This window comes from Primulina eburnea, chromosome 7, assembly GCF_022965805.1.
Source record: "Primulina eburnea isolate SZY01 chromosome 7, ASM2296580v1, whole genome shotgun sequence".
In the NCBI taxonomy this organism is placed as follows: domain Eukaryota; kingdom Viridiplantae; phylum Streptophyta; class Magnoliopsida; order Lamiales; family Gesneriaceae; genus Primulina; species Primulina eburnea.
In genome coordinates, this window is record NC_133107.1 from 26,053,575 (window position 1) to 26,063,747 (window position 10,173).

The window sequence follows — 10,173 nt, forward strand, 5'->3', positions numbered from 1 at the left end:
TGGATATTTGAATTCTAGACTTCAAGAACGGGGATTGTGTAATTTTTAGCTGTATGTCTTGAGGCTATACACCCTTAAGAACAGTCTTGATAGGTTAAACTGTGATACTCTTGTCCCACATCTTAAAAATTAAAGATTTAAAATGAATTTATAATGACTTACAATGGACTTCTATAGCAACTTGGATTAATCACTTTCGTAGAGCGATGATGAATACAAAGTAGTTGCAAGGACCCATTGTGCAATCACCCATGCGCTGGCCTGGGCCCGGGCTCGGGGCGTGACAGAATGGTATCGGAGTCGGTCACAGGCATGAAACACCGGGAAATAAGTGCTATGCGGGGCAAAGTGCTACGTGAATGGGAGCAACTTCTTGAATCTGCAGGACAAAGTGCTACATGACGGGAGCCACCTCTTGAACCTGTAGGAGCCACATCTAGATTCTCGACGCTGGTGGATCGAGGGATCAGGCCACGACGAGAGAATCGCGTTCTGAAGGAGGGGTGATTGTGATACCCTTCCCAGATTTTAAAAATTAAAAATTTAAAATGAGTTATAATGACTTACAATGGACTTCTATAACAACTTGGGTTAATTATTCGTAAAGTAATGACGAATACGAGTAGTTGATATAAGGACTCATTGTACAGTCACGTAAGTGTGAGCTCGAACATGAGACATGACATAAACAATGTCACTTATCATAATTATAAGAAGTAAGGGTATTTTTGGAAAATTAAGAAAATTAGGGAGTGAAACAAATGAAATGAAGAGACGAGAAATAAGAAGAAAGTTAAAAAATAGCAGATATTGCAAGTTTGTAATTATTATTAATTTAAATATATTTTAAACTCCAAACCCTAACCTGACGAGCGCAGTTTCTGGCTTTGATTTCATTTCTCATCTTCAGACTTTGCTCTCCCCTCGCCGCTCCTCCTATCGTCGTCGGAAGCCGCTTCTTCTCCTTCTGAGTCGTGAAGTCAACTGATATTTCATATTTTCTTTGGATTTTGTGTTGAATTTCATATTTCGTGGGCCTCACTCTCGCCCCTGCAAATCCGACCCTTCATTTCGAAAGAATCAAATTGGTTTCCTTTACAAAACCCCCATTCTTTGTTCTTCGGCAGTCTCCTCTGTTCGCCGGAACTCATTCGCAGCTCGAAGGTTACAATTTTATTTATTTGCTCTGTTTTTTCGGTTTCAAGTCAGAGCCTCGGAAGTTAGTGGCTGATGTTCTGTATTTTCTTGGTCTTTTTTGTTTTTTGAATTTTTGAAGTTATTGTATGGGCTTTGGTTTATTTCATGTGGTATTGTATTGTAGACCTACGAATAGTTGTATCGTGGTCTGCGCATTTCGCGTCTCTATGTGTGGCCATTTTTTTGTTTGATTAAAAATCTTATTTCAGCTGGTTTCCTCTTGATCTGGTTCATTCTCAAATCTCAATTGATGTTGCATTGTGGGGTACAACATAAATTTATTGTAAGCTTTCTAAGAAATTATTTTAGTTGAGATGAATGTATTTAGCTATTATCGCTGCTATTGAAGTACTATGTGTTTCCGTTTTCTTTTAAATTGGAGTACGGGAAGACGTTCTCTTACAGTGATTGCATATCTTACTCTGAGATGCGATTGATAATAATGATTTTCCAGTTTTGATATGTTTGATTAAAGATGCACATTTTTCCATCTTTTTCTACAGATAATCATTTTGTTTTGAGCGCCTGCAATATATTAATCACCAACATTTGTTCCTATGGCGGTATGTCAGATTCTTCTACACTTCTGATGCCTACGTTGCATTTTTACGTATTTCTCATCTCATAAGTTTGTGGTTTATAATCACTTTTTTTGAGTGTCTAGATTGAGAAACTTCTTAAAGATGAGGCTACTGAAGAAAAGGGTGAGCGTGCTAGAATGGTGAGTTTTTTAGCTTCTAATACATATAATTTGAATCTCTTGATCCAAGTTTTGTTTATAAAAGACACCAAAGATGGCTGGTACATGGCATGGAATGTGTTTATTTGCACTACTAGAATTTCCTAATATTATCTTTGTACTTGTAGCGCCCTTACTCGAGCCACTACTAAACAGACTAATAAACATGCAACATTAAACTTAATGCCAACAATTAAACAGCGGAAACCAAATACTTAATCATCTTACAACCCAAATGGAAACAAAACAATAACGACAGTCTTAAACATTAATACAACCATAACAAATACATGATTCTGAACGAGAAAACTATAAACCACAGAAAACCTCCACTGGATCACCACCGAAAACCCAACTGCTCTAGCCACTGCCCTGGTCGTCCGAACCGTCCAACCTAAGACCTGCACCGTGGAATGGGGTGCCCAAGATGAAAACAAGGACGTGAGCGATAATCGCCCAATACGAGAATGTACGAGTATACAAACTGATATGATGCATGCAAAATGCAATATGCTCGGATATCAAGGATCAAGTCAAGAATCTCATGCTCAGTCTAGAGGCGCCTGAGTGTGTAGTCTCTGATCTGCCCTAGGCATGTTTTGGCTCCCACACTCATCATCAAGACGTGGACCTGCAATGTCCAGGTCATCAGAGCCCGCGGGTCCCGTCGGACACTGTAGCTCTCGATGCCCCATCGTCCACAATACGGAATAGGGCTGAGCGGTCCCAACAAACGAGGTATATCTCAAAAGATATCAGGCTCAACATGATATGTCATGCATAATATGCCAAAGCAGTAAAACATGTATCATGCAACAGATAAATATGCAGCATATAAGTATGTATACTACGCTTGGATATCTCAGTCAGTACATCACGTACCTCACTAAAACAATCTGACAGAAAGCTCTGAACCTAAACAATACCAACATAAAGAAATCACTAACAAACCAGAACAAACATGCTACAAGTTCTCCCTAATGATCCTTAAATCACTATCTAAGGATTTAGGATTATACCTGCGTCCGTCGTCAGCCCGCTGATGATGTCTCGATCTCAGTACACCGACCCTCCTCGAGTCGACACTAGCTCCGAAACTTCCCGACACCAAAGTGCCCTAGAAACTGGCTAGAAAACCTAAGGTACAACTAGAACTCTCTCTGAAGAATACGGTGAAGGAAACAAAAGAATCGGCTTCCATTTATAGGCTGCATCCGCACTATTTCAGAAAATCCGAACCAATCTTATCTGCCACGTGTCAGAATCTCATTGGTCTAGTTGGATTTCTCGAGATAATGTAATCCGAAGTAGGTCGGGTTATCCATTTAAAATTCGGTGGATACCAACACCTTAAACCCGAATTATCAATTCCTTAATAATATTAAATTAACAACTCATTAATTATGTCTTAATTAATACTTCATTCAAAATAGGAATTCGGGTCATTACAGTACTCTTCCAATCTATTACCACTTTTTCAGAGTAATTTTCTTATATGTTAGTTGCACTTGATCAATTCCTTTCTATACTGATTAGGTATGGTCTTTCAATTTTAGGCCTCTTTTGTTGGAGCAATGGCAATTGCTGACTTGGTGAAGACAACCTTGGGACCCAAGGGAATGGTAAGCAACCTTTTCTCAGATATTTTTAGGTTCATCTGAAATAATTTGGTGAAGTGTTACATCGTTGGACCATTTTCTGTTGCAGGATAAGATATTGCAATCAACTGGTAGAGGTCACAGCGTCACAGTCACGAATGATGGAGCAACCATCTTAAAATCTCTGCATATTGACAATCCTGCAGCCAAAGTACTTGTTGGTATCCTTGGCATTGTTTTCTTTTCTTTTCCTTTTTTTCCCTGCTTCCTTTACTTTTTCGCTTAATCTGCCTGTTTTGTGCATTACTCTTTTGTAGAATGCTCTTGCTATTGATTGCTATGAGTGAGCTATTATGTAATGGTGGACCATAGTTGTCAAAGGCGCACAAGGGCCATGGAGCCTGAGGCGCAAGGCGAGGCGTGTGTCTTACCGAATCAAGACGCACATTTTCAAATTTTTCAAAAATATATTTATTTGAGAATATTTAAATGAAAATATGAAATAATTAAGTCACAATGTCACGTAAAACAAAAAATAATTAATAACTTCGTAGTAATTATTAACATGTTACATGATTAAAATTATTCAATCATCTAAATCAGGTTCATCTTCTTCGATCGAATTATCAGCGTCCCCAGAACTTTCGGACTTATGCTCTTCTCGATCTTTATCAACATTTTTTTCTTCTTCCTTTTTATCAAAAAAATGTGAAATCGGTCTTTTTCTAGTTGTTTTGGAGGTTTGGCCTTTTGTTTTAACGAAGTAATTAAAAATTTTTTACTTCCAAAGCTAGTCCGTCTGAGTGAACTTCCAAGGCTAGTCCAGACGAGCGTCTGGGCTCGCCTTAGTGAATCACTGCGCATGGGATGAACCTTGGCACAGGGACCTCGCCTTTGACAACTATGTGGTGGACATTATGATTATTTTTTAAAATAATTTTTATGGATGACCAAGTAATGTATTTCTAATCTTTTGGTCTATCATAGTAATAATTATTTTTCACTTTGCTGGGCATTGCCTTAAGAATGTTTCTTGTTTGGATAAGGTAAAATAATTTGGTATGGATTTCTTGAAATGAATGATAGCGTAGAACTTATCACCTGTATCTCGTGCATTGTCAAAACTTTAATTTAATCATCAGACATCTCGAAAGTTCAAGATGATGAAGTTGGTGATGGGACAACTTCGGTAGTTGTTTTGGCTGGGGAGCTTTTGAGGGAGGCAGAGAAGCTGGTAAATGCAAAGATTCATCCCATGACTATTATTGAAGGTGTGCCTTATGCTACTCAGTTATGACTTATATTTACGATTTTCTTATTTGGAACATCCTTTTTTGTTTGCTCGAATATGTAGCAATTCCCTTCAAATTTCTTTACTGTTCTCCATCAACATGGAAGCTGAACCAGTATATGAGCTGATGATTTGTTAGCTCTAGGTAGTCTTTGTGCGGTTTTGACTTCTTATATATTTGTCTCTATTCTATACCCACCATTGTTTCTCTGTTTCCTAGCTAAGTTATAATTTTTAAACAAGAAAATTAATTTTTATGTTGTGTTATCTTACTTAGTCTAGCTAATATAAACACTTTCTCTTTTTGTATGATTGCTATGAAGGTAGCTCTATTTAGAATCTGTATATTTTAAGAAGTTGGAAGATGTTTTTATTATAAGTTTCCATTAGGATTCCGCATGGCAGCAGAATGTTCCAGAAATGCATTGCTGGAAAAGGTCGTGGATAATAAACTGGATGCAGGTGATTCTTTAGTATTTTTCTCATCATTTAATCCCTAATATTGATCCTTCACCCAAATCGTCGCACTGGCATTGTTTGAAAAGTCATCAAAATGTTATTATAATTAGGGTGCATATTTCACTTTCTTTAAGAAAATAAAGGAGTCTAGCACTAGGTCATATGTTTGATTGAGTTCTCGTGATGCTTTCGTGTAATTTTAAAATTTTCATGCAGAGAAATTTAAAGAAGATTTGATGAAGATCGCAATGACTACTTTGAGCTCCAAAATTCTATCTCAGGATAAAGGGCATTTTGCGAAACTGACAGTTGACGCAGTTATGAGGCTAAAGGTATTGTTACGTTTCACTTGTAAGTAGTTATCTTTAGATTTCGGGAATGTCAAAAATAATGTTTTAAGACCCCTTCAGGTTTCTGAACTCCAAATATTATTTAATTGACCTTGCAAAAGTCTCGATGCGAATCATTCTTACCAAGTAAACCAAAGAGTGATTGATTTAGACCACTTTTGCTAGTTTGGGATGGTAAGAACAATCTGACTTCTTCTGTTGAAAAGTTTTTCAAGAATGCACAACCATAATTTATTTTATGAATCAATGATGATGATGATGCTAAAATAAGATTACATGCTTGGATTTCTGTTTTTTTGAATCTCTAATCTTTATAGGATAGTATTTGGTTGGTTTAGTTTGTTGCCAAATTTTTCTGTTAGTGCATGTTAATGGTACAAAGGTGAATAAATGGATTCATCTTTGGCTTCTATAAATTTGATTTTGTGTGTATTCTGTAAAAAAAAATTCCGTGTTTAAATATTCAAGATTCTTGTCTTAGTATGACAGAGCAAGCAAAATGCTTTTTCCCCCCTGTTCTCTGCTTACATGTAAGGCGGTTGCATTATCTTGAAGTTTTCCACATTTTGTTAATTTAACTGATTGGTTGAAAATAACAGGGAAGCACCAATTTGGAGTCTATTCAGATCATCAAGAAGCCTGGAGGTTCACTGAAAGATTCATTTTTGGATGAGGGGTAAACCAGCTGAACATAATAAAATATCAGTTCTTTTACATATCTCGCATATTTTGATCTCTCCTTGTTTTCCCTCATTTGAGGTTTATTTTGAATATGGCGTTTTTCAGTTAGAAGAGAGAAAATCAATCTCTGCTGGCTGAAATTTCACTGATCTTTGACATGATGTAATTACTTGCATGTCTGATGACAGCCAACAAACTATGAAATTTCTGAAGGATGTGAGGACATGATTTTTTTCTACTTGAACGTTACCGGTTACGCTAAATGCTGTATTAAGTCGAATAATTGTAAGTAGTTGGTTGTAACTTCATACTTATCTACTGTTAGATGCCTTCAGTAGGAAAATATTGATACTTATGGTTTCTTCAAGCACTGTTATTTTATAATGTGTTTATAGTTATGGTCTTTGTTCTTGAGTAGTGATATTTGCGCTTCTTAGTGGATGCACTATAAATGTCCAAGTATTTTCCACACTCTATATTTGAAAACAATTATTTGAAAGGAAACTTGGTCAAATGATTGATTCTTCAGTTGATGTTCTTTTCCTTTCAGATTTATTTTAGACAAGAAAATTGGTGTTGGCCAACCAAAACGGATTGAGGATGCTAAGATTTTAGTGGCAAATACTGCAATGGATACAGATAAGGTGAAGATTTATGGGGCACGTGTTCGTGTTGATTCAATGGCTAAGGTTGCTGAGATTGAAATGGCTGAGAAGGAAAAGATGAGGGAGAAAGTGCAGAAGATCATTAATCATGGAATAAACTGCTTTGTTAACCGACAATTAATCTACAATTTCCCAGAGGAACTATTTGCTGATGCTGGAGTGCTTGCAATCGAGCATGCTGATTTTGATGGCATCGAGCGGCTGGCTCTTGTTACAGGTGGTGAAATAGCATCAACCTTTGATAATCCAGAGTCTGTCAAGCTTGGACATTGCAAGCTAATTGATGAAATTATGATTGGTGAAGACAAACTGATTCACTTTTCTGGGGTTGGAATGGGTGAAGCATGCACAATCGTACTCAGAGGTGCAAGGTACCGTATATGACTGTCTTCACCTATTCTTATTTTCTCTAGTCATTTTCATAGATCATTAGACTAATGATCGGCACAACTATATTTAGTTTCTGGTTCACAATATGTTGGAAATTTATTATTTGCTGAATCAGGTCTGTTTTAAGAATGGGGATTTACTATTCAGGTCTATTTGATGAAATGCTGTTGACATGAAAAGATAAAACACGATTTCCTAAACTTCTGTTTTTCTTAATGCAAGTTTCCTCTGCTAGTTGGTTGTGTCTGATTTTCGCTTATGATTCACAAATGCTACTTTCTTTCGTGATCAATGATATACCCGGTTCATTCTTTTCAAATTTAACTCTTCTGGGACTCGGAAACACTCCATGGTTTGGAACATATGGTCAATGGAATGCATAATCTAAGACCATGGATCTTTTAGTTGGTTATCTGACTTGATTTGAACTTATTATTCTTCCATTTAGCCGCACATATTCTGGTACTCATTTTGATTTTGAGCCAATTGGTTACTGAATGCACTCTCTATTATGCTTGTGCCATGATTTTGTCAAACATTCAAGGTAGCAACTGATGCTGGTTTTGTGTACTCGTTTATCAACTTGAGATGAGTGAAGATAAATTTAAAGAAGTTTGCTCTTGAATTTTAGTGGTATTATATTAATGTTAAAATAAAACCACTCTCTGTTGTCAGCCCTCACATGTTGGACGAAGCTGAAAGATCTCTGCATGATGCTCTTTGTGTGCTATCTCAAACAGTAAATGACAGCAGAGTTTTGCTTGGAGGTGGATGGCCAGAGATGGTGATGGCAAAAGCAGTTGATGAACTTGCCAAGAGGACTCCTGGAAAAAAATCCCATGCCATTGAAGCTTTTTCTCGGGCACTGGTTGCCATTCCAACTACCATTGCTGATAATGCAGGTTTGGACAGTGCTGAATTGGTTGCTCAACTCCGTGCAGAGCACCACAAGGAGGAAAGCCGTGCTGGTATTGATGTCATCTCCGGATCGGTGGGTACTCTCTTCAGTTTTGGAAATAACTTGATTTTGCATTCTGCTCTTTACCTTATTGTGTTCTCTATTGAGATGCATTTATCCATGGTCCAAGCAATGATCCAAAAATGGCATCGTAGTGGTCTGATGATGCTTAGTGGACAATCTTTAAGGTGACAGAGGCACACTGTGAGAGTTGTGCCTTTGTCATTGCTTCACCTTGAGCCATTGTGATTTCTGAGCTTTTAGACCATCTCCAATCCTTGCTCCACAATGGAGTTGCTCCATTGTGGAGCAAGGATTTTCACTCCAATCCAGCACCAAAAATGGTGCTGGACTAGAGTTGCTCTAAAAGCAACTCTACATGTGGCGCAGCACTTTTGTGCTGCGCCACATCTATTTTATTTATTTTTTTATTTTTTTTTGTTTTTTAATAATTATAAATATTTAATATTCTATTATATATTAATTATATAATTAATATTTTTATTTTTAAAATTTTAAAATAATTTATTCTGGAAACATAAATAATAATTTAAATTTTTTAAAAATTTTTTAAAAATTAAATAGATTGTATAATTCTATTTTTTTTAATCGATTTTCTAATAAATAATGAAATAATATAATTCATTTATTATGTATAATTGTGTAATGAAATTATAAATAGTTATTATTGAATTAAAATTAATATTATAAGAATATTCTGAGAATATTCTTTTTTAGTGTAGAATGTAGTGTAGATAGGTTGGAGATGAATTTAGTGTTACACTATTGTATTGCAGAATATAGTGCAGAATGTAGTGCAGTGGGTTGGAGATGGTCTTAATAACCGTGTTAAAGTTCTCATTCCAACTTTATGGAGGTTTCATAAACATGTGAATAATGATGTGCATCACTTCTAGGCACGCATTTCCACTTGCTTGATCATCAATTACAATTTTGATAATTTTACAGAGGACTAGAAGAGGTTCACAGTAATCATGTAACTTAATGTCCTCCTTCACTCTCTGTTAATTCTTCGGGTCCAATTCAGGTAGGTGATATGGGTGCGCTGGGGATATCAGAAGCTTTCAAAGTGAAACAAGCTGTATTGCTCTCGGCAACCGAAGCTGCTGAGATGATTCTGAGGGTCGATGAAATCATCACTTGCGCCCCACGAAGGAGAGAAGAAAGAATGTGAAGCCACTATTGGTCTTACCCACCAAATTTTTGATGTGCAGATCCCGCCTATAGCCGCTGTTGGCTTTGGTCTTTTCTCTGTGAAAAACTCTTGCTAATGAATCATGATACCTGATTATTTGTGGAGTGGAGATCCTGAACAGTTATGTTGTGAGGTTATGCATTTGATTATCTTGTAAATCTGGTGACATTTTGACTCAAATTCTGTTGAGAATTTTTGGCAAACCTTTGTCGAAATATGGTCTCTAGAATTTTATCTAAAGACTGGGTACGAGAATTTTATCTAAAGACTTTCATTACATGACCTTATCAAGATGTAGGTCATCCATAATTTATTATTCTTTAATATGTATGATCAAGAATAACATAAATATAATTAACATTTTTTTTACGAAATTTACTTGGCTGGTATTAACATACTCGTTTTCTTGAGCATCGAGATATCTTTACTAATATCTAATAATAATAAAGGTTTAAAAGTGCGAATTGTTGAAATAAGAGAACGAATATTGAAAATAAGACTTGTAAATATTAAAAATTAGTGTGTGATATCTATGTAATGATGTATTTATTTTTATAAATAGATATCTTAATTTGTGAAGAAAAACATAATTGTGTGGAGAAAATTTTATAAAATTGTGTAGTTTAATA

General features: G+C 36.1%; 1 protein-coding gene across 3 annotated transcripts; it reads left to right on the forward strand.

Moving 5' to 3' along the window:
• Positions 1–855: 855 nt before the first annotated feature.
• On the forward strand, positions 856–9,821 carry LOC140837333 (T-complex protein 1 subunit beta-like). Of its 3 annotated transcripts, none has more exons than XM_073203462.1 (12): positions 856–1,219; positions 1,701–1,760; positions 1,862–1,918; positions 3,493–3,558; positions 3,644–3,755; positions 4,677–4,805; positions 5,216–5,287; positions 5,501–5,616; positions 6,234–6,310; positions 6,866–7,351; positions 8,046–8,361; positions 9,377–9,821. In XM_073203462.1, the coding sequence occupies exons 2-12, from the start codon at positions 1,755–1,757 to the stop codon at positions 9,521–9,523; spliced, it is 1,584 nt and encodes a 527-aa protein (XP_073059563.1). In that variant the 5' UTR covers positions 856–1,219; positions 1,701–1,754; the 3' UTR covers positions 9,524–9,821. The 3 variants fall into 3 exon arrangements, with proteins under 3 accessions (XP_073059563.1, XP_073059562.1, XP_073059564.1); XM_073203461.1 differs by having other exon boundaries at positions 856–1,164; XM_073203463.1 differs by lacking the exon at positions 856–1,219 and adding an exon at positions 1,296–1,480.
• The last annotated feature ends 352 nt before the right edge of the window (positions 9,822–10,173 follow it).

Coding starts and splice junctions, on each gene's coding strand:
- LOC140837333 (XM_073203462.1), top strand. Junction 1,919..3,492: donor AGGGTGAGCGTGCTAGAATG/GTGAGTTTTTTA, acceptor TTTCAATTTTAG/GCCTCTTTTGTTGGAGCAAT. Junction 7,352..8,045: donor ATCGTACTCAGAGGTGCAAG/GTACCGTATATG, acceptor CTCTGTTGTCAG/CCCTCACATGTTGGACGAAG.